We start from the raw sequence: 25,169 nt of genomic DNA on the forward strand, positions 1-25,169 counted from the left end.
AAGAAGAAGAAGAAGAACTGTACAATGAATGGGCTGGCCAGATAGCTCAGTGGACTAAATCCCCCACTTAGGCAGGCACAAGGACTGGGGTTCGATCCCCAGTGTGCTGTGTGGCCCTGCTCCCGGGGAGTACTGAGATGATGACTAAGACTGGGCATGGTGGCACAAGCCTGTTATCCCAGTGCTTGGGAGGCTGAAAACAAGAGCATCACTATGAGTCCTATCAGTGTAGTGAGACCCTGCAGACCCTGTACTAAATACATAAAAAAAGAATTGTACAATTAAGAGCTACAAACAAAATTACACTAAAATGACTAGATGGATCAAACATCAAACATTTTTGATTTGTAATTACTTTGACATTGTGTTTAAAGAATCACTAAGTCAGACTTGGAAAGTTTTCCCAAGATTAAATAGATTATGTGATGTACTGAAAATTATTTTGATGCTTTATTTTGATGTTAGTCCACATAAGAAAGACAGCATCAGAAAGCATTCACATGGATTTAGTTAGTTCTTTATTCGTCTAATCTTTATTGAGCGCTTCTTAGTTATGGAGCTACATTAGTAAACCAAATAGTCTGCTTTCTGAGGAGTTTATAACCTAGAAGCAAATCTATATATAATGCATGGAGGTGACAAGTGTGGTTAAGGCAAAAATAGCAGTTCAAGATGCTGCTGGTGGAAACCTTAAGTGACAATCCTGAGAACAACTAAATGAATTGAAGAGGAATCCATTTGATTCCTGGAGGAAGACCTTCCAGCCCTTGGGGCTGGGATTGCAGATGGTGCATTAAAGAGCAGATGGTGGAGTGAGCCATGGAGTTAGAAGTCAGGACGCAGATGGCCACATGAGTCAGATCATCACAGAGAATGTAAGAGTTTTAAGTTTCATCATGAATGAGACAGAAATCCAATGGTGGCAATGCCTGGTTTTGAACAAGAAGTGCTATGAAAACAAATGTACAGGGTCAAAGCGCCACACATGCTTTATGGTGAGCAGCTTTTATAGGCGGTGCGTGTGTATTTAAATGGTTGGAGGAAACTGTAAGGTGCAAGAATGGAAAGAAGGGCCGGCCAGATAGCTCAGCAGATTAAAGTCCCTTTTAGGTAGGTGCAGGGACTGGGGTTTTATCCCGTCTTGCTGTGCTGGCCCCGCCCCTGAGACAGCTACTGAGAGTGGGCATGGTGGCATTCACCTGTGATCCCAGTGCTTGGGAGGCTGAAAACAGGAGAATCACTACAAATCTGATCTGTGTAGTGAGACCCTATACTAAATACATTAAAACAAAAAAAAAAAAAAATGGAAAGAAGCAGAAAATTTAAAATAATACTAATATGAAGTAAGATGATAGCAGTGGAAGTAGTATAATGCAGTCAGACTGAGAGTATGCTTTAAAAGTAGAAATAATGTAATTTGTTTATGCTGGTACTTCACATAAACATGAAGCCGTGCAAAATTCTTTTAAGTACTTTAATAAAAATAGCAAATTTAATGAATTTAATTAAAAATTAAAAGTCACCAAAAATTAGAATGATATGCCTATGGATTACTGTATTCCACTATGTAAGACCCAAATTTCTGTTTTTAATTTAGAGCATCTTTGTGGTTTGTGTCAAAATATTGCCTTTCAAATATCTTTATTTTTAGAACCCTTTAAGTAAAGAATCTCACACTACACCATACTATATGCAACATAAAGTTTTTATAATTTTTATGTAAGTCTGAGTCTGCAAAGCTTAGTATCAATGTAACCAATTAAATGCAGAAATTTTAAAGAATATTTTAGAAGTTAGTGTTTTGGGCCAGCCACATAGCTCAGCGGATAAAAGAACCTGCAAGCAGGAGCAGGGACCAGGGGCTCGATCCCCGGGTCAGCTTGCTGGGCCCGCCCTCAGGGCTCACTGAGACTGCGATTGAGACTGGGGCTGGTAGCCTGCCTGTAATCCCAGCTCTTGGGAGGCTGCAAACAGGCGGATCACTACGAGTCTGATTTAGTAGTGAGACCCTGAACTCCCTGTAGACCCTTCCCTAAAAATACAAAAAACAAAAGTTAGTGTCTTCCAGAAGCTTAAACTATTCTTAGTTGGTAGGATGACTGATGGATGGAAGGCTGAAAATATTTAGAGAAGCCTGAAAAGTTCAAGAAATAGCACATGGAAAAAAGTCAATACCAAACCATTTTACTTCAGTGCAGAAAGGGGAAAGCTCTGGTTAAGGGGGTTCTGGGGTTATGTAATCACTATTACCCTTCCCTCACCTTCCTCTGTGGCTTGCATCTAATTCAATCACCCATGAACAAAGTACTAACATTTGACACAAGTAGAATTAATAACTTCTTTTTTTTAACTTTGTATGTTCTTAACTTAATAGAAATAATACAATAATGCAACAGCACATTTCTTAAAACCAAAACATAATCAATAGGGCTTATCAGTTTCACTTTTCATTGTTATTTTTCTTGAGCTGTCTTCTAAACCATGTACAATGTTTTTAGAAGGACAAGTACTAAATGACCTTATTATTCTCATCCGTGCTCTATGATATTTTAAATGCTCAGTGATTGAAAGTCAATGGACAAGTGATTTAATATGGTTCACTGAACTGTCCAGTTCTTTATTGATTATAAATTCACCTCTTCAATTTATCACTGTTTCCTAAATGCTGTCAAATAGATTTAAATACAGAGACACTGCTTCTCCAAGTTGGGTCTACTCCTCCTACTCTTAAAATCATGCCAGATATAGTCATATTTAATCTGGAAAGGAACCCAATGCACAAAATACTTTCCAAACCAAGAACCAAGGGAGTAATATTTTTTTTAAGTTTCAAAACGATATCCACATTTGGTTTTACTGTAGATTCTTGGAACATTCTCCCTTGCCAGAACATTTAAAAATTATTTTATAAATTTTTATTTTGGAGTAATTTTTCAGAAATTTTCCAGCTATGTGAAGCAAAATAGACCTGAAACAGAAATCAGAACAAGATAAAATGTGCCTGATGAACACTGTGCTTTTGATAAATAAGGGTCCTCTTAGGGATTGGGAGAAGCGTTCTTCCAACTTCCTCTGATTAAATGATCTGTCTCCCCTCATGAGGATCACTCCTCCCCTTCTTTTTTTTTTTTTTTTCTTGGTACCAGACATCAAACTCAGGACCTTGAGCTTGCCAGGCCAGGTCTTAAGCCACTAAACTATCTCCCTCTCTCTGTCCCCTTTGTTCTGTAACTATTCCTGCCAGTCTCTACTCACTGCCATCCAACTGCTGGTTCCCCTCCCTTCTTGCTTTCCAGAATGCCTCTGGTTTGAATTCACAGACCTCTCCTTTAAATGCTTAGGAGGAAATTCTCAGTCAACCTTATGCTTGATAATTCAATGGATCTGACTGATGGACAGTGCTTCCTTACTTTCAGTCTAAGGTAATAAGGGATTATTGTGACATCTCTCTTTATTGACTAAGCAGTAGTTGGTACAGTGACATCAGTGATCATATCTCCTATTCCTTCAGCAGTCATATTCTGTGATTTTAAAAAATTCAACCTTTTATGATTGGAAACTGATTGTGAAAGGAATGAATTTCATAAAAATGTAATGAATGTAAATGCTGCTGTGTATGCCTTTAAAAAACATTTTAATACTGACCATTTAAACATTTTAATGTGCTGATTGCTGTGAATGAAAGCCTACAGGAAGAGGCATGTGCTTACCAACCAGAAAATGAAGCCATCTGTTCATGTGAAATTGAGCATCTTCATTTCATTGGTTAAAGGTGACTAAGGCACTAGATAAACCAATGATTGAATGCACCTTACAGAGAAGTAAAATCAGTTTTACTTTTCTGAAATTATAACATCATAAGCCTTTGCAATTCTTCTTTCCAGCAACATGTCATCTCTTGAAGCTAGAAAGTATTGAATGTGTTATTTGATCATCTACGCAAATTGTTTCTATCAGTTGATAAAACAGTGACTTTTCACAGCATTTTCAAACTTTGTTTCGAGATCAGAGTTAATTTGGTTCATAGGGAGATGCACCTAGCAATGGCTCTCTCCGTCTGTTCCCAGGCCCTACGCTGAAGACCCTGTCTACCAAGCGTCTCTGATGTCAGGGCAATGAAGCTGTTCATTACACATAAAATAAAAGTAGTCATTTTTAATGGGAAGTGAAGAATTGAACCCCCACTAAGAAAAAAAGTATTTTCTTGGAAATACTTTCATAAACCTGGTAATTAATGTCAGTAAATTGCTTGTTTGTAATTGTGACCTTTTCAAAGACATGCTAAATATGCTTAAATTACACTGCCTTGAATCACATTTTCGGTGGTAGTTGATATGTTCCTATGATTTGTGTGTGTGTGTGATGCTCAACTTAGGTTCCTTTGAATATTTTCTACTAGCCTATTTCTCCAGATTTCCTCCACAAACCAAAGTATTTTCCCCTCTCTTTCCTCTACCACTCCTCCTACTCCACATTTGGCTCCTTACGTTATCTTCTGATATTTCATTTTGGTTTTCTCTACCAAGAAAGAGCAAAGCTTATTTCACCTATTGAGTCTCTTTTTTTTTTACAAAGTCAAGGAATGCACAGTCCAACTTTGCTGCCACCTGGTTACTGCATAGGAGAGATTTCAGGCAAAGTCTTCCTGAGAAATTAGAGGTGCAGGGGCATATCCTCGTTTTTTACTAGTGTACTTAATTTTTCTTTCCTTTCTTTTTTAAGTGTGGAAAAAATATAACCGCCTCCTGCTTCAGTCTTTTCTTTTGCTCATTAAGATTTTCTGATTTTATAAGATCTGGCATTGCAAATTTTGATAAAAGTTTTGGAACCATAGATAAAGTTGGCCTAAGAGCCATAGTGTAATGTTTTACCTCTAAAAAAAATCATATTCTTAGGGCTGGCCAGATGGCTCAGTGGACTAAGTGCCTGCTTAGGCAAATGCAGGGATGAGGATTCCATCCCTGGCACCACATGTGGCACCGGCCCCTCCTACAAGTGTGGTGAGCCAGGCACTGAGACTGGGGAGGCTGAAAACAGGAGGATCGCTATGAGCCCGAGCTACATAGTGAGACCCTGTACCAAATACATTCTTAAAAAATCATATTCTTCTATTATAGCTTATGTTCTCTTCCACTTCTCTTTTTATATCTGCTCAAAGAGGAAAGTAGACTACCATTTTAGGAGATGAGTGTAGAAATAAATTTGGGAGATCATTGTTTATGAACTTAATACTTGTACTGACATTCTAATTTGGAAAGTGATTCTAATAACAGAAGCATGAGTTACGGTAGGTGGCTAACAACACTGAAAGAGACAAGGACCTGGAATAGCATTCGGGCTGGTATATTATTCAAGAGTAGTCAGGGTATTTGTCAGAGTTACTAAAATGGTAGAAAATGTGTTCAAATCAGGATACAAAGTCAAGGAATGCACAGTCCAACTTTGCTGCCACCTGGTTACTGCATAGGAGAGATTTCAGGCAAAGTCTTCCTGAGAAATTAGAGGTGCAGGGGCATATCCTCAAAGGTCTTCCATAGCTTGATAGTCTTATGTGGCCATGCACGTTTGCGAAGTCCAAGTGCTTTGTCTCAGCTGTGGAAGCTCCTGGTGTGCTTGAGGACCAAAAAGTCCTGTGCTTTGGAGCAGTTTTACATATGTAGCTTTTCTCAAACCTCTTTAGCCTGTTGACATTCTTGTGTGAACAGCTAAACTTTGGGGACTGCCTTACCACCTTACAGCTCAGCCTCATTTCCAGCTGTCAAGCCCTGTCTCAGAGTTGTTCCCTCACAATCCTCTTGTAGCTTTATAGCTGCCCCTTCTTTCCTGCTCACATCTATGTTCATGTTATTGATGGTCAATATCAGCAGTAGTGAGGAGAATACACACAGCTAGAGGAGTAGATGTAGTTTCAAAAATCAGAAGTCAACACTGTATTTTTTATTTTTACCACTAAAAACGTCAAAGTCACAAAAAGAGATCAAAGAAAGGCATGAGGTTGGTTTTATGTAGCCAAAGAAAAGTGTGGGTGTTAAGAAGTTGAGAAACACTGGTTTAGACTTTTATGAAGCCTTACATGTGTCAGACATTGTCTAAGCTGTTTCCTGGCCCTCAAAAGTACCTTAGCCACTGTCACTGATGCAATTATCTAAAAAGAAACAAACAAAGACTCCGCACTCGTTTTGAGAGGCCTTCTGGTATAGTACAGAAGTACACTATAAAACAGAAGAGCATTCCAGAAGGACCAGTTGCCTGGTCTCAGACAGTACAATTGCTCAGGGTGGACCTTAGTCTCGTCCAATCCAAATAAGCTCACAGGATAAGATGCATCATATATTAGCTCTCCCACTGCTGAGACAAATTATCAACACCCTCAAATTAAATGAGGAAATTTACCATACCAGAGCATTCAATCTATGGGTTGACAGCTTGCTCCAAGTCAGGGACATCATGGTGGACAGAAATGGCACAATAAATTCACTTAGTTCATGGCATCCAGGGGCAGAGCAGGGGATGACACAATAGAAAAGGAGGCCAGGAACTGGGCACAGCATCCAAGACTGTGTAGCCAAGATGACCAGAAGTGTGTTTTAATAATGCCCTAGGGCTCCCAGACCAATCAAATTAACAAGTAAGATTAGCTGTTACAAATTACTACATGTTTAACATCTCTTCCTTATTCAAAAAATTTGGAAGCATGTGCTGCTTCCCCTGGTGCTACTTACAGAATAAATCCACCTAGGAGCTAGGCCTTTAAAGCCTTCCATAATCTGTCACAAATCCCTTCATGGTCCTTCTCTCCATGGTGCCCACCAGAATGTCTCTGCTCTTGTCAAGATTTTTGGGTGACGGTCATCTGATGGATTCTCTTGCGTATGTCCAGCATAAAGCCTTTACTTAGAGCTCGGAAAAAAATGATTGCTGAAAAATCTCTTGCTACTTACTTTTTTAAAAATGCCTACTCATCCAGGATTTATGTTTCATGATTTAATTCATGGACCATATCCTACTCCTTTTACGTGTCCCGCTTCATTGTGAGCAACTGTAACTTGTCCCTAGTCAATTTTCTGAGCCAAAAATCTGTCTGCCATTAGTTGATCCTTGTAATAAAGGACCTTTTTTATTATTATTATTAATATTATTATTATTAAATAGACTTCGTATTTAAGTTTATTTTATTTCCCCCTCTGGATGTAGGACTTCTGATACTTCACTGCCTAGGAAAACATTTCAGTCATCATCAATAATCAATATTTCTGAATATCTTGATATTAACTCATCATGCAAGATCTGTGAATCTGTAAAAATCTATTTAATCAAAGTAGAAATTGCATCACAAACATCGAGAAGGAAAATCCTTAGTAAGTATGAGAACTGCAATTATACTATTCTAAATGACCACACTGGACTCTTTCAGTTACTTCATCTACTTAAAATAGAAACTAATTCAATTTCTCTTTATCGTCAAATTTGAAAGAAAATTTGGTATTTATCTTTCAAAACTATATTCAACTCTATAAAGGCATGAAAAAGTAAGACAGATTAAATAGTTATTAATTTGATTTAAGAAGTGGTTGTAATTATACATTGATAATTTGTTGATTTTGTGTATTTTAAATATAGCACATCTTGGCTATTAAACATTTCTAGATAATTTAAGTATATTTTTAGACTCTGTATTTGCACCCAAAGTCATTCTCTAACTGATTGTGCTGATCAGCTATCTGAAGGTCCCAGTTTCAAGCCACATTTTTAAAACTGCTTATTCATTTTGGGTTTATCATATGTCTCCTCCTGCTATAACGTAAGTTTTATGACCATAAGAACTTGGTCTTTGGCATCACTATCTGGTTTCCACCACTCTGTGCTGCCATATTTTAATCATAATTATCAGGGTCCACATAGGTGCTTATATATTTTTTAATCAATCAATCAATGTATTTTATTTGTATTTATTGCATTATCAGTTCTAGAGCAACTCATTTTTTTATCTCATTTGCCCTAAATCTTTGAAATTTTAAAAACAGAAAAGTTTATCTGCTGCAGGTTTTTTTTTTATTTTAAAGAGGATAAAATATAATTTAAAAAACAGAAATGATACAGAACTTCAAAAAACAAGACAATAGGAAATCAATTGTTGTATTGAATATTCTTGTCTTCAAAGTTGTGCAGTTGGGGTTTCTTTTTGTTGTTGTTGTTGTTGTTTTGTTTTAACTGTTTTTACTAACCACAAAGTCCCTAGGAGCTAACATAGAGAATGAAAGGAAAAAGTAAAGCAAGCAGTGACTTGGAGAGGACAGATCATGCCTTGCCTATTTTCCCCTGCCCATGCAGGACTACAAGTTAGAGAAGGAAGACAGTTCCAAATTAAGTTTTGTTTTAAAATTTTCATAATTTCTATACTTCAAATCTCCATTACTGCCCCCAAAAACCAAGTTACTTTTATACATTTTTTCAAAAGTAAGGAGATTATTTACACAAAACTTCCTGGAATATATATCTGATTTATGTACTCTTCTATGAAATTTTACATGCATGGACAAACACTAAAAGAAATAATTATTTTCTGTACTATTGGAAACCTTAACCTAGAAGGAATGGCTCATGGGTTTTATCAAATGAAGCAGAGCTGTGGGTGTTTGGACCATTAACTCAGGACCAACACATCCTGTGTGAATTTCCTTCTTGGATTCGTGACTACTATTGCTTTGCCTGTTCAACTAATTCAGATCAAATATTCAAAACAACAAGCCTAGCTATGTGAGCCAAGTAGAAATAATGTACCTGTAGCAACTCTTCAATATGGTAAGAAACTAAGAAAGAGATGCTCAGTCATATTCAGTTTTATCAGGAGTAGTGATCGTCACAGCAGAGCGCTAATTAATCTGTTCGATTATGGTCCTTCCATTGGCAACTTTACTTTAGCTTCTGTGGATATTATTATGATTATTATATGCTTGTCTTGAATATTACTGTAAGAACTGTTTTGTAAGTACTTTGACAGTGACATAAAAACAACTGAAGATACTGAATTTAAATATCCTTGAGACTAGACTTGTCTTGAATATTAAGAAAGCTCTTTCTCATTCTTCTTGTTTTTAATCAAATGGACTCTGTTGAGTAAACACACTCACATAAAAATACTTTTAATTTCTTAGTCATTTTGATTGAGGAAAGTTTAGGTTCTCCATTAGTTCATGTTTGACAAAATATTCTTGGTAAAATGAGACACACCTGATACACTATCTCTAAAAATATTCATGAAATCTAGAGAAATACAACCTAGTACTCAAACTATTAGTAGGAATAACAAAAGCAACAACTATAATTTGCACACAGATGTTAGTATAAAACTTTTTCTTAGGTACTTTACTAAATTATGTCATTAATCTTCACATCAATCTCGTCAAATAGGTATTGTCAGGCACCATTGCAACTGAAAAGTTTGAGTCCAGGTTCAAAACCAACATAGTCACTGAATGATGCAACATGTTTCAAATTTCTAATTTCTTGACCTCTTCTTTGCTTGTGTTTGAACTGACATTAGAATACCTTGATGTAGGTCCTACAGATCTAACTGAGAGAAAAAGGACTGAGAGATTCCCTGAAGCAGAATTTACCATGAAAAAACTAGCAGATTCTGTATTACTGACCTCTCTATGTCTTTCAGAATTCCAGGAAAGAAAATAAGGGAATTCATCAACACAGTACCCTCTCATCACCATGTTTTTGTATTTGTCAAAATAAAGATCATTATGCAGCAAGTAACACATTGAGAATTAATTTTTGTTGTTGCTAGTTGAAATAATGGATGACAGGGAAAAAGTAAAGTTTTTGTTAACAATAAAATATAAGAGATATGCATTACTGAATCAGCATGAATGCTAGCAGTGGAAAATACTGCCTCTATTTGATTCAGAATTCAAATTAATAATTTTAAAAATTTAGCTAAGTGTAAATACTACTTGGTAAGAAAGTTGAACAGTAAACTACTAGGTCTTTTTTGCTCTCTTTGGTAACAAAATTTCTAACCAATTAATTCCAAAGCAATTCCAGTTATGTACCCATTCAGTGAGATCATACAACCTCCACTAATGATTTCAGAGTCAAAGACTCTTATTAAAACAAAGCTCTTGAACTTTTCATAAGGATAACTATAAAAGAAGAGTCTCATAAAGAACTAAATAATTTGATGATCCAAAGTAGAAAAGGTTTATTTCTAAAGAGGAGCAAAAATAATGATGGTCATGAAAGCCAATCTACAGATTGTTACAAACCATTGTAATTTCCAAAAGTGCAGCTCCCCACCCCTTTTTTTTTTTTTTGCTATAAATGCTCACATCCTAAATAAAACAAGATTTTAGAGTCTGTCCCTTTCTTGCACCAACATTATTGTTAAAATCAATCAAAACTTCTTAAAACAATCTTTTTGAAATCTTAATGATACTACATTTCCTTCCTGCTTATGCAAATATTACTTTTTCTTGACACTTTTAAGTTTTTCCTCCTTGAGATACAAGATAGTCCAATTTTAAGATAAAATGACTTATTTGAAAGAAAAACACTGTGTGGCATACCTTCTTTTCAAATTACCTACACCTTTATTAATATAATTGCTTGAAATGGTGGATTTAACAATGAAGTTCATTTAATTAAGCAATTATTTTTCTTAGTAATAACGTCTCCAATTTTCTCCCATGATCATAGTCCAACAATCTCTACCAGTATAGTATTTTAAAAGGCTCAAGTATAAATGCATTTCCTTTCTAATTATTATCAAGTTAATAATGATATGTTAATCTATATGTATATTATAAAAGTTTGGGGATATCAAGGGAAACATTTTGTGAAATATAATTTAATATGTTTTATAATTCTGGAATTATTAGCAAGTTATTTAGGGTTCATATCCTAAATTTTAATCAATAAGAAAAAACATTTTAAGAAGATGAGATTTATTTTTTAGTGATCTGGATTTATTCAACAAATATTCATTACCTACAGTAATATTGTGGTGTTTATAATTCTTTGCTTTGTCCAGAAATCCTGCCTTAACTGCCTCCTGAAATCAGCCTACAAAAACAAGAATTTCTCTTATTCTAGGTGAATCATAAAAATTCTAATCTTCCCTTTTGATACTTCAGTTCACCATAAAAAAATTCTCTGACCTGTCCTTACCTACATAGGACCTAGGATCTTCTTCATCCCAGAAGTGTCCTTCTCCATGCCCTAGAGGGGCACCCTGCACCAAGGGACCCTCAACCATCTGGACAGACAGGGCTTCCTGGCTTTTCCTATCCAGTCTATTAGCAGTGCTTTGATCCATTGTTGTGTAGTGAAGTTTCCACAGAAAACCCCAAAGAAAAGATTGGAAAATCTTCCAGGAACCTGAACACCTGACAGTCCCTAGAGGAAGCCACATCACCAGAAGGGAGCGAAGCTGTGCTCTTCCCCTGCACTTGTGCTATGCACCTCTTCACTTGCATCCTCTACAGCAGCCTTTCCATAGTCTGGTTTCTCTTCAGCGTGCTCCATAGCCTTTCTATTAAATCATTACACATAGGCAGGTGCTTCCCTAAATTATGTGGGCTAATAAAAGTAATTAAAGCAGACTAGGGATTTTTAGCCAGTGGATAGAAGCACAAGATAAACAACCTGGGGCATCAGAATTGGTGAGTGGGCACCTAGGTCTTGGGTACTGAGCCATCAATCTGTAGGATCTGATGCTATATCTGCATAGATAACACTCAGTGAGTTTCATCCAGATTGAGCTTGATTGCTGGTGGGGAGAAATCCCCATTCCTTTTGGGGTCATGAGAGGGATTGAGCTATAAATGTATAGGAAGAGAAACTGAGCAGTGGTTGGAGTTGGTTTTTCTTTCTGTATCCTCAGGCCTCTGTCACAGAAAATCAATTCCATCACAGGGGTTTATGTCATAATCCTGACCTTAAAGAATTTAAAGCTCAGGAGGAGGGAGGTTGAGAAAAGTTAAAACTCAGTTTTGAAATGCATAATAAAATAAAAATGATGAGTAAAGCAGATATAGGAAAATACATCAGCTTTATAGAAGGAAGCTCATAAAGCACCTCGTGATGTTGCCCTAAAGATTATTTACTTTATCCCAGAGCCTATGTGATTTTAATGACTGGAACTGGATTTGACTGGACAAAGAAGACTAATTTGAAGGAGAGAGAAAAGTGATAGAAAATGAAGTAACAAAGATTTTAAAAATGATGACTTCTGCTAAATTCTGCCAATAGAGAGAGAGAAGAAATTAGATTGGATGGCTGTTTAGAAGGCAAATGTAATATGATATGGTAAGAAATTTGACGTTGGGAATGAAAATGAAAGAAGATTCAAGGACGACTCTCTCAGCTTTCATTACAGCGACAGAGGCCAGACGTTCTGTTCATGAAGATAAACAGTTTAGGTGACAAAGTAGGCACTGGGGAGAATGGTGACGGTTAGCCATGCAAAGGGTAAAATACACTAGGAAAATCCAAATGTGTTATCTTATACACTGATGGACTTGTAAGTCTGAGTTCCCCCCAAAAGAGTCAAGTTGGAAACTATTGGTCTCCCAGGGTTCCATCAAATACTACAAGAAGCTGATTTAACCAACAAAAATCTAGTTCTGGATGCCAGATATCAAGATCGAAAGGCAAGCTGGCCAGGCTTCTGGTGAGGATTTCCTCTCTTTTTCCTTGTATCCACACACGGCCTTTCCTCTGTGTATGTACATCTGCTATGACCTATGACCACCACTACTATTTATTCAAGGTCTCCAACTCTATGGAATAAAGGCTTCACCTTAGGACTGCAGTTAACTTTACCTCCTTGAAAGCCTTGTCTCCAAATGCAGTCACACTATGTGTTAGGGGTTCCTTTTGATCAGGTGTGGTCAAAACTTTGCAATGCATATTTAATTTTTTTTAAATGTATTTAAGTAAAAGATACATTGTCATTAATCTCCTTCAAAATACTTACTTCCCTACACTTTGAACACATTTATCCAATCATGCTTGTAACTTTGTGTGTGTGTGTGTGTGTGTGTGTGTGTGTGTGTGTGTATTTTAGGACAGGGTCAATAGGGTCCCACTGTGTAGATCAGACTCTTAGTGATCCTCCTGTTTACAGCATCTCAAATGCTGGGATTACAGGTGCATGCCACCCCTCCCAGTCTCAATCGCCATCTCAGCATGCTCTGGGGCTGGGGCTGGCACAGCAGGCCTGGGGATCAAACTCCCTGCCCCTGTGTCTGCCTAAGCAGGCACTTTAATGCTTCCATCTGCTAAGCTATTTGGCCTGCCCTTTTTGTCACTCTTGAGGCAGTTCAGGATGTCCTCTTTCAAGAGTGTCTTTGTAAGGTATGATTAAAATAAGTATGGCGAATGCTGTTTCAAGCACCATCCAGCAAAAAGACAAGCTCATAAAAACATGATGTGTCCTCATCCACCTTATTTACTGGATTTGGACCATATGACTTCTGTCTCTTCACAAAAGTCAAAATGACCATGAAAGGTAAGTGGTTTGGATCTGTTCAGGAGATGGAGGTGATGAGAACAGAATAAGTAAATACACTCATGGAAGAAAACTCCCAGAACTGCTTTAGAAAGTGGCAAGAATGATGGATTAAGTGTGTTCATAGTAAAGGGAGGATGCTATACTTTACAGGTGATTAATGTCAATGTGTACTGTGTTTGTTGTTGTTGTTTTATACCAGGTATCGAACTCAGGACCTTGTACTTGGCCAGGCAGGCACTTAAGCTGCTGAGCTATCTCCCTGGCCCTTAACAATATGTTTTTTTTTCTTTCTGTATTAAAGTTTTTAAAACTTAAATAGCCCTGTACTTCTCAGTCACATCAAGAACGATGTTGAAAGGATGCCATTTAGTCTGAAATAGAAATAGTTTTGATGAAAGGATGGGCATGATTATCTTCACACAGTATTTCTCCAGGAATGGAGAGACTGGGATTGAAACTAAAGTGCCTGAGCAGTTATACCGGAAGCATTTCGAGTGACATATGTCTAGGCTTAGTTCTGCATTCCTAGGATATGGTGGTCCTGTCTCTAGAGCACAGGTGGAACAATGGCAGTAATAGCAATGCATGCATTAACAGACCATTATCCAGGTAAGTCGTGGAGCTCTCAGAGAATACCACTAAGTTTTTATTGAGCTTACAAAAGGAATGAGAGTCCAACTTCAAGGGACAATTTCTTTCATGACAAAGAAAAAGAATGTCCCAGAAACTTTCTCAGGGCATCAAACACAACACCAAATCTTATGGATAATATCCCAGGGAACCTTTCATACCTTTATAGAATAAACCACACTGTTTGTGACTCTGAAAAGTAAAAGGTGAGGCAGCTGCCCCAGCTGAGATTTGAAGCTAGGGTTCTGGGAAGACTCAGTGTTTCAAAGCCAGCTTTGCTTTGCCCATATAAATCTACCCCTCTGGCTGCGTTCAAACACCTCAACTGCTCACTGTACAATGTGATGATTATCCAGCTTTCACCAGAGGGCTATGAGGGAACAAAAGGCTATGGGGTAAAGAGGATTTTTATTATTAGATGGTGACTCTTATGAAACATTCATGGAGCAGAGGAATTACCTTGCCACTGAAGGAGTTCGTTAAGGAGACTTCATGAGAAAAACGTGCATTTATACTGCCTTTAAAATAACTAGCTATGTAGTTCCAAAAAATAAAAATAAAAAGTACTGAATAAAGAACTCAAAATCATATTGTCAAAGAGTCAGATAAAATAGAGTCATCAATTAGGCTAATTTAAAATTCTGCAAGAATGGATTAAAGCATTCATTGTGTGTCAAGCAGAATTTATTGTGTTTTGGCCCTCCTGCTTGTGTGGAAGTCTCCCTACAATGCTTGATACCATACGTTGTGTCAACTTGAGAAGTCTAGTTTTACTAAATAACTCCGCAGTCCTACATCCTCTGGTGCAGAGGGCCTGTCTTTGGCTCTAGGATGTTGTTCATTGTGTCAATTTGAGATTAGTTTGAGATTAACTAAGTGACTCAGCAGGGGGCAGAATCCTTACTTTGTAAATGTCTGAGCCTTTGCAACAGGAGGGCACTGAGAAAGTGTGAGGGCTACATTTGTCCTAGGGCAGGTAGCTTGCACACACTGTAGGGGAGGAAAAGAGACTTCAGCATCCGCCTTGAGCTGTTTCCTTGTGCCATGCCACCCGGTCTTGGCTCCAGTTGATTATGGCCTGCAATTTCCGCAGTGGTACCCAACACTGTCACCTACCTAAGTGAGCCGCAGGAGGCCAGACTGTTCACAATTGCAGTGTTTTCCATTTTTTTAAGTGAGGAAGAGATTGAGGAGGGTGAGTCAGAAAAATGATTTGTATTATCAAGATAGATTCAGCACATTTTATTCTTTTTGAGGGCTATATAAAGGGAAAAGTACCCCTACTTATAAGTATTTTACAAAAATACTTATATTTAGCTTAACAAGTTCCTCTTTAAAACTTAAAATGATATGTATTATAAGAAGAAAATATATTATTGGCTTTTGAGTGAAATTTTGGCAGGGAGTGAGTGTACAGATAGAGGAAAAAAATGAAATAAGGAACTTAGGAAGAAGGCAGTCTGAGATGTATGACTGGGAAGGATTAGGAAACAAGAAGCAAGAGGGAGATTAAATGAAAGCAAGGGTAGAAAATAGCAAAAAGCTAAACAGGTTTCTATAATTCCTAGATCACACATTAACATCTAGGCTACGTGTGAGCCGCATCCCTGTTGGATGGTGGGATGTGATGCATTAGGACGGGGACAGGGAAGGGCTGCGAGTCAGACAGAATTAAGTGTGGAGCCCTGGTCCTCAGACTGAGTGACTTTAGGCAAGTCATTAAATCTCTGTGCACCACAGTATCTTGGCCCGAGGAGGGATGGAAGGAATCATTATTCCCAGCACTTCCATGCAGACTGCCTGACACAACTATTCACAATGCTTGGAAATGCCTGGCATTGACTAAGTAAAGCTCTGATAATTTTATCAGGGATTAAAAATATAGAGCCCTAGAATGGGAAAATGGTTTACTGAACCTTGCTGACTGCAACATTTTGGAGAGTGGGAGAGCAAAGAATGAAACGTTAAGTTTCTTGCCAGAGTTGATGCAAGCAGAAAATAGCCTTCCAAAACATGTTTCAGTGGGCTTTAGATACACAAAACACAGTGCTGTGCAAGAAGCCTGCAGTGATTAGACACCCCAGGTTCTAGTCCTTGAGTCTTGTACAAATCCCTTAATCTCTCAATTTCTGTGGCTTATCAATGGGAGATGTGGGGGAGATTATCTCAAAGCATCGCCATCTCCAAACTCACATAACACCATTCCTGGAAAACAGGAAGGTGATTTCCACTGAAGCTTTACTGCTGAAACAAGGACTCCCCGAGAACTCAGGACCCAACAGCAGGAAACAGACCAAGGCTGCTGTGGCCCAAGGAAGGGCAGTAGGAACAGAGGGATCTTGTGGTTCAGAGAAAGGAGGAAGCCAGGTTCTGAGCAAAGGGAGATGGAACACAGATGCGTCTCCTGGATGATGTCTCCATCTGTGCACCTTGAGCTCACATTCTACCTCTTTTGTTTTCTTTTAGGGTTAACAAGCATACAGAGGACAGCAGGGATGGGGTGCAGAGCGGGCTCGCTACCAGCTAGTCACAGCTTGGTGCCTAACTCAGGAAAATGATTTGCAGAAAATAACTTACACTAAAGCAGCATGTTGGAATGAAAGGAGAAGGAGGAGGAGGAGAAGGAGGAGGAGGAGGAGGACAGTTTCTGTTCTTAAATCAGAATATTCAGTATACTTAGCATGAGAACATGCAAATATGTGTAGTTAGAAGGGCTGTTACTTATTTACCTACAGTTACCCTGTTCAACCTTATCATTCCTGAGTGGAAGGGGTTTCAATTTTGTATTACAGATTCAAGGATCTTCAGGGGAACTTACCTGCTCAACAGAGTTTTTCTTATTTATTTTAGCTTTCTATTCTAGCTGCAAGTGCAATTATTACTGTAAAACAGTAATCTTGAATATTAGTGTTTGCACAACCTAGGGACCACGGTCAGCTAAGTTCTGTGCAGGAAAATATGATTTAAGTTTATAATTAAATATGTAGCTGTCATATTCATAGATGTGCTATTTTAATGCCATGTAAACTACTCATTAGACTAGCAGCTGTGTATCTGTAGATCCACACTTGTGCTCTAGAGAAGCGAAGCGTTGTGGAGAGGCGATAACAAAGGGCAAAGGTAGCAGTCTCAGCCCAAGTCTCAAAGCTTGGAGTCAAAGCATCCCAGTCCTTCTTCTGCAGTTCGGGGCAATCCATGCACTTTTTTTTATTTTGTTGGGTTTTCTCATTTTTTTGCCATAATTTTATTCGTAAACAAATAACAATGAGTCAGTTTCAAATCAAATCGGTAGGACAGTTTCAATAATTGACACACTACATACATTATTCTTAGTGGTTAATTGCTATACAAGATGTGGACTTGATATCCTGTTTACAAACACCATTAGAACAAATCATTCTATTCATTAAGGGAATGTGACTATATATCTATCCTAACCACTTTGAATACACAGATACAAAATGGACATTCATCTGTATACCTTTTTTTTGTTAAGTTCCGTTATTTGAATATTATAGGTGTGTAAACTCAGCAAAATATTCCAAAAGAGTCCAGTAGCCCATAATAGTATTACGTCTTCCACTTAACTGGCAATGTCAGAAATTGTTGACCTGAGTCCCCCACAGCTCAACATAACAGCATGGCTTTACTTCTTCTATTTCTCTTTTTTTTCCTTTTTATACTTTTCTACTGGATGGTTAAGACCTAGGTAAAGCAGGACCTATGCAACAAGAGTTTTAGCTTTTGGGTCTGAGAAGCTCAGTGAAATCCCCTCAGGATTTATCCTGAGATCCTGTACCTCAGATTGTAGAACCTTTGTCAGTGTCAGCCATGTGGATGAGTCACGGCCATTGCTTGGCCAATGTGCTCTCTGTGAAAGCCTGAGAGAGTGTCTTCTCTCCATGTGACTCTCCTTAGGCACACTCTACATCATCGATCACTTTCCTCTTTGGCCCCACAATCTCCCTGATCAGAAAATTTGGGACACTACTGAGTTCCATGACATTACAGTACAAGTTCTCATATGTCCTGAGTCTTAATTGACTTTGGAAGGCTAGGGCCAAAATGTTGGCTTTCCTTGCGACCCTCCTTTTTCTCTAATTTTGGTCTGCAAACTTAGGTTGTTAACCATCCAGAAGACAAGCTTATTGTTATTATCATACAAATTAGGCTGTTAAGCTTAACCTCACTATCTGTCTGCATATCAAACATCTTAGGTATAATATGGAACAGGTATTTTTCATCAAGTACTGATATGTTGAACTTTAAGTCTCTACAGAATATGATTAAAAAAACATTTAAAAATTAGAATATATTTTAAAAATAGGCATAAAGAATTATATACTTCTCATGTTTGCACATAAGTCCAAAAATCTCACCATATACAACCTTGAAGCAGGACAGTCCCACAATATTCCTTTTCCTATCTCTTGCTTTCCTTTACCACTCCCTTCTTCTTGAACAACCACCTACCTGAGAAACTTCATAGCAGCAACTGGCATGTCATGACAAGCAGCCCATATTCAGAAGACCAGAATGACAGGCACTCCAAGCCTGAAACTACTATTACAAATTACCATCTGCAGTGCAGTCACTTAGTTCACAGGTATCAGTATATATAGTTAGTCAGGGTGAGAATCTTTCCAATTAACTGCTAGATTCCAAGATCTTCTGAAGATTCTCAGGATCATTGCCTTGCCTATCTTCTACATATAACTGTATGGCTTGACATTGTCATGTTTCCTAGCTCTTTTTGAAACTGGATTTCTTCCTGCACTGACTTACGTTTTTAACCATGTATCCCAGCTTTCCTTAAATTTACTCAAGCTGGTAGTTTGGAATAAAAGCCTTTGTTACTTTTACAATCCTATGTTTGTCATTTCATAATCTTGAAGCACGGCCATTGCCTGTCTTTCGGTAGCTCTTTTGTTTATTTGGGTTAGGTTTTGTTGGGGGATGTTCTTAGCACACAGAGCTTCTACCATCTCTTATGTCATCATCGGTCTTGGTGGCTTCCTCCAGAGCAGCAAGGGAAAGAGCTCCAGAGTCCACCACTGCAGATGCTTCCCCACTCCAGGCCGGCGCTTCTTACGCTTCATTCCCATCCTCTAACTGTTGCCCCTGACCACAACATCCTGGTGTTCAGCAGCATCCCCATGCCCTGCCTGCCTTACTGCCCTTGGACACTGACCCTTTGTTTAGCCCCATGTTATGCAAGCCTGAAATACCTGTCGTTGCTCTACTGCATTTATTAGGGTGGCACTTTTGCTCAGAGCAAATCTCTTATCACAGACACTTGGCTGGACAAAGCCAAAGGAGGGTGCATATGCCTATTCATACTTCTAAATGAGGCAAAAAGTATGTTCGTTACAATAAAATACCAATAAAATTTCAGTAATATAAGAGAATATACATGTTCAAATGAACCAAATCAAATTATTTTTTAAATACCTCTTGGGACTTTTATGATCCAAGAAAAAAAAGTTATTTGTATTACTTTCATTTTTTTAATCTAAAAAATTATGCTCAAATTGATCGCTCCTCTAATTCACTAGACTTGGCTCCAAATATTCTTTGTTTATTTTCAGTAATTAAGTTTATCCTAAATTATCCTCCAGGCTACCACTGAAGATGTTTTAAAAATAGGCTCCATATTCTAAAGGTAATTCAACAAGTAATCACAAAAACAAAGAAAAGAAAGACTATGGAATTAGACATACTTGTCAATTTTTAGGAGGACAACATAAAACCCCAAAGCTTTGGCAGCTTCCAGGAACCAAGATCTATTTAACAGCTATGTCCACATTAGGCTGAGACCATGCTGTTCTGCTGGGCTCTACCTGACTCTGCACATCAAAGCTCACCTTTGCTTGGTCCTCTAATGCCAGGACAGTGCCTACCAGTCTTCATATGCCCAAAGGGAGGTAGGGGAGCCATGATAACATGTTAAAAGCATCTGCAAGGGCATGAGTGTATGCTTCACCCCATCCCATCCTACTGACCAGGGCAAGTCCCATTAGTCAAACTGAAACAGGCTGGGAAATACACATCCTGCCTAAAAGAATGCACCAGAAATCACTTGGCCAAGAGTATGGGAGCATATGGTCTTCAGAAGAGAAAGTATGAAAAAACAATTGAAGTTGAAAAAACAAATCAAGCAGAAAGTTTGGGCACAATGGGCATGTGTAAACTCTGAGCACTTTCCAGAAATGACCTTGGAGATGGAAATAATGATTAACTGTAGGAATTACTATACGCAAATAACATAGTCAGCTCCATACCTCTTGGGTCTCCTCATATATTTAAGTATTCTAGAAATGTACACAATCTCAAGAAGGTAGACTTAATTCTTTTATTTATTCCTTTTATAAATAATTTTACATTTGAGCTGTCATAAAGTGCTTTATTGATAAATATGGCAAAAAATTAATTGGAAATCAAATATCTGCCTGGACTCATATGCAAAATTCAGCAGAAGTACTGGGCCAATGATCATCATCTTTATAAAAAAAAATATATCGAGTTCTGCATTTAAAGGAAATGTTAAATCTTTAAGATGTTTTTGAAAGTAAATTACTAATGCTAAGAGTCATGTGCTATTTATTTCTTAATTACACTACTGGAATCTTAAAATTAATTCCATATTGAGCATTGGCCTTCCTCCTTTATCTGTCCAAAGATGCTGAAGATGTTTATAGAAGTTACCTTCTAGAATCCTCTTGTCCTCAGTAAACATTGGTCTCTTATTTCACATACCTTAGCCCACATAAATAAAACAAGAAATAGGAAAAGGAAGTCCTGGAGTGACCAGAAATTGCTTATCTTCACTGTGTAGCTCATTCTTTCTTGCTACCGGTTGTTATTCCTCTTCTTCACCCACAGGAAATACACAAGAGGTAAAAATCTAAGGCAGTATCTACAGCGTGGGGTACTGCACTGTTGAGAACTAATATTAAGAGCAAGACTAAAGGGGTTTGTGAAGGGCAGGGAGCTGGGATGGTGTGGACCTTCTGCTCAGTCCTACTGACAAACTGATGAAATGTGAGCTATCTAGGCCGTTCCTGTGGCCCTCATAAGTCAATCCTATGTACAAAGGCAGCTATGCTCATGGAGAGATGTAAAACCTCCGTATTTTCCAAGGAAAATCTCCATTTCATGCTAGCTAAGGTTGTGACAATCTTAGGTGTCTCCAGGTCCCCCACAATCCACTTAAGACAAATACCTTCATGACGAATGGGCTCAGTCATGAGTTCTACTTTCTTCCTTCCCTCTTGCCTTCTATTAGACCTGGTGCTGTCAAAGTTCTTAATCATCAAGATTTTATGCCTTTATTTTTATTTTAATGTTGCCATCCCACACAGTCTCAAAAGCAATGAGGCAAGGGTAAAAAATAATACAAAAGTGAGGCACAGTTGGATCTTGCAGTCTTTTGGATAAGCAGGTCTCTGAAATTTTGAGAGTTAACTTGCAGTTTGAATGTAATCATCTTACCTATCTCTTAAATGATCAGCATTTTAATGGCAGTTCTTGCATGATACATCCAGGACTTTGACTTTAGCCATCTATTTTTAGACATTTTATTTCTTACAAGCTATACTGCTTCTCCCAGGGTGCAGCATCTTTTGAAAAGGATTTCTATAATGCTCAAAGGACAGTGGCCAGCTGTTTTCTACAGGCTGACAAAGGCCTCGGGTAAAAGCACAGCATGAGAGACTCTCTTCTTCCTTATGCTGAGGGTCATCGATACAGAGCTGAGAAAACTTCTACCAAAACTATGTAGTCCAGCTCTCTCTGAGGTTGTTGAAAATTGAGCGCTATGTTAATATCTGTCATCAATATGAGTATCTGTGCCTAACGGTGCAGGAATAGGTTAAGTGACCTCTCATGGTCATCTTCAGTATTGTATGATTCCAATTCTGCAGTGTGTAAAAACACTTTTTTCGTGCTGAGTAAATAGCCATAGAACCTGAACCAGATCTCACCAGAAGGACACGCAGCCTGGGCAGTGACGTAGCGTTTGAGGGACGTACATTCGCCAAAGGAAACAATCACAACACAATACACTGAATTCTCTTAGCTCTTCTGCTCTTTAAAGCCTGGTCACATTCTCTCTCTGCAAATCTCTCCTGCTCTGTCTCACTCTGAATAAGGAATCAAACTGAGTTTTTTCCCACAAGCCAGAGAAAACAAGTACGTGGTTCATGACAGAAACAAATTCATTACTAATATAATAAATAAAAGTATTTGCAATACAAATTAACCATGCAATTCCTTATGACATCAACTATAAATATATCTTTTTTAAACTTTTAGTAAAGAGTGATGGGTTTCATTCATACAAAAAACTCCATTTTATTTTAATCATGCATATAGCCACTGGGTGGTTGAAGAACTATGTTCATGCACTAGACCAATTTAAAATAGTTCAAAAAACAAGTAACAATATTCAGATGTATGAAAATGCTCATATTGACTGAGGTATAGGTGTTTTATATCCACTCACTCCCTATTTCATTGAAGCCTACATGAACTGTGAAATAGTCCTAAAAATGCTGTGAGAATCAGAGAGGTATGTGATGCTACATAAAATATCTTTAATTTTGTGTACACATTCTTACATCTGCAACTTTACATTGGCATGCATAGAAAACACCTTTTATTCAGGTCATCCAATAATGATATGATTCCTTTATTACATACGTGGCATTTTAAAACATCTTATCTTGGAGTGAATAGGAAACTTCATGGTCAACTTTTCTGCTTCTATTGAAAATAATCAGGCATTAAGAGAGTGTATTTTTCCTCTCAGTAGATCATTACCCCCCTGAAGGCTTATATGTATTTGTGGTTCACGTGTCTGACGAGTATATAAATGATGTTATTTTGTGCAAAATTTATATTAAAAGAGCTATTTAAATACAAGTTGGTTTCACAAGGATGTCAAAAGAATAGACAGTCACTTTTTTTTTCACTTGTGTATTTGGTATAGAGTCTCACGATGCAACTCAGGCTCATAGTGATCCTCCTGTTTTCAATCTCTGGGATTACAGGCATGTGCCACCATGCCCAGACTCAGTCTCTGGCTCAGCATACCCTGGGGGTGGGGCTAGAACAGCATGTGGGACTGGGGATCAAACCCTGGCCCCTGAGCTTGCCAAAGCGGGTGCTTAGTCCACTGAGCTATCTCGCTAGCCCAAAATTCACTTTTTAACATGCATTCATTCACTTACTTTTTAAGCTTGAATGAATGAATATAAAACATTGAAAAAATAAAATTAATGTATTTGTTAAACTCTCTAATAAATAAAGATAAGGTAAAGATAGAAAATTATAACTGCAAAATGAAATTTGACTACTATACCAAAACTCCCCCGCACCCCAGTATTTCATTCTTGTAGTTTGCTTCTAGTTTCTTGAATGCTATTTCTCAGAGGGGAAAAATAGAGATTCAGCTAAGATTAGAAGAATCAGTGTGAGACAGGTTAAGATTCAAGGAATTGGCCTTTTGTTCTGCTTCAGTGTTCTAGGGCATAAGAGAAGGTAAAGTTTGAGCATACTCTGATGGTTTTAAAGGCAATAAAAGTTCTCACAGGGCAGTCAGAACAATCAAATACCTGCCCCTGCTCCAGTATCATGCAAGGTTCTTTATTTCTGGGGCTCTACACCTTCTATTTAGAGGGCAAAAGCAGACCTCCAGGCAGGCAGGGGTTAAACTTGGGGAGGCTGCAAGCAACAGAAGGACTAATGATTTTTTAATGCCTAGTACTTAGCATTGCTCTGAACACTCGAACATGTTAGCTCACTTTATGTCCTACAAAGCTCTGCAGAATCAGATTTTTACCTCATTTTACAGATGTAGAAATGTCACAACCTGGTTAAGTAACTCATGAGTCGCCGAACTAAGAAATGCGTCCAGAAATGTCTGGGGGAGAAGGATGTTCTCACCAGTACCACATCTTCCTCTCAGTTCCCCCCAGGAAGTGCTGGGGAAAGGACACAGTGAGCAGACCTTACAATCTGAAGAAAGGAGGAAAGTGGTGGGCTTGATGGTCAGTCACAATGCAGTATCATCACTTTTTAAAAACTATCTAAAGATCTTTGTTCATATTTTAACGAGTTACAGGTGCTCCTCAGATAAGCATTTGTTACTGACTTAAGAAGACTAAATAAACAAAAAGTGCATTGTGGCTTGGAATGAGAAAAGGCAAGGTCTCATTGATTCTTCACTCTTGAATTCTCATTAGCTGTCATATGGAATTTGATGTCTGTCAAAAAATAAACAACACTTTCACCATTCTTAGCTGCTAGAGTTCTCCAACCCATCAAATACAGATTAGTCCAAAATATACTCATTGCTCCTGCTGGACGTGGTTAAAACACCACCTTTAGACTCAAAAATTCTCTTTCTTTTTCCCTTCAGGCTGCTAAAGGATGCACAAAATGAAGCTTATTTTAAAAGCTGGTACCAGAAGCTGTTGGCTGCTCTCCAGTTCTGTGTAGGAAAAGCCTTGAATGATGAATTTTCCAAGGAGAAAAAGCTTATGAAAATCCTGAGAGACATTGGGGAAAAAGTGAAGTCTGCCAGTGATTCTCAAAGACAGGTTTGTTCAGAGAACACATTTGACATCGTGATAATTATTTCTTTAAACTTCAGTTCAATTAAGTTTCAATTCCATAGTTTAGAAGGCAAATACAGTGACTGCACTTAGATATGGGCAACTTAACTCAAGCTATTTCCCATTTACTTTGCTAACATTAATGATAATGCCTATCAGCAGAACATTTTTTTTTATAAAAGTAGTTATAGAACCCATGAAAAGGACTTAACAAGGAGAAGGAGAAGGAGAAGGAGGGAGTGGAGGAGGAGGAGGAGGACGGGGGAAGAAGGAAGAGGGAGAGGAGGAGGAAGAGAAGAAGAGGAAGAGAAGAAGAGGAAGAGGAAGAAGAAGAAGAAGAAGAAGAAGAAGAAGAAGAAGAAGAAGAAGAAGAAGAAGAAGAAGAAGAAGAAGAAGAAGAA

At 38.0% G+C, this 25,169-nt stretch overlaps 1 protein-coding gene across 1 annotated transcript in view; it reads left to right on the forward strand.

Annotated features, from left to right (window-relative positions):
• Pik3c2g (phosphatidylinositol-4-phosphate 3-kinase catalytic subunit type 2 gamma) overlaps window positions 1-25,169 on the forward strand; it is a 379,694-nt gene that overhangs the window by 211,219 nt on the left and 143,306 nt on the right. Inside the window, exon 22 of the mRNA XM_004626203.2 lies at window positions 24,573-24,753. Within this exon, the coding sequence (XP_004626260.1) occupies window positions 24,573-24,753 (181 nt within the window). The remainder of the gene's footprint in view (window positions 1-24,572; window positions 24,754-25,169) is intronic.

The sequence above is a fragment of the Octodon degus genome, unplaced genomic scaffold (genome assembly GCF_000260255.1).
Source record: "Octodon degus isolate 3935 unplaced genomic scaffold, OctDeg1.0 scaffold00012, whole genome shotgun sequence".
NCBI lineage: Eukaryota > Metazoa > Chordata > Mammalia > Rodentia > Octodontidae > Octodon > Octodon degus.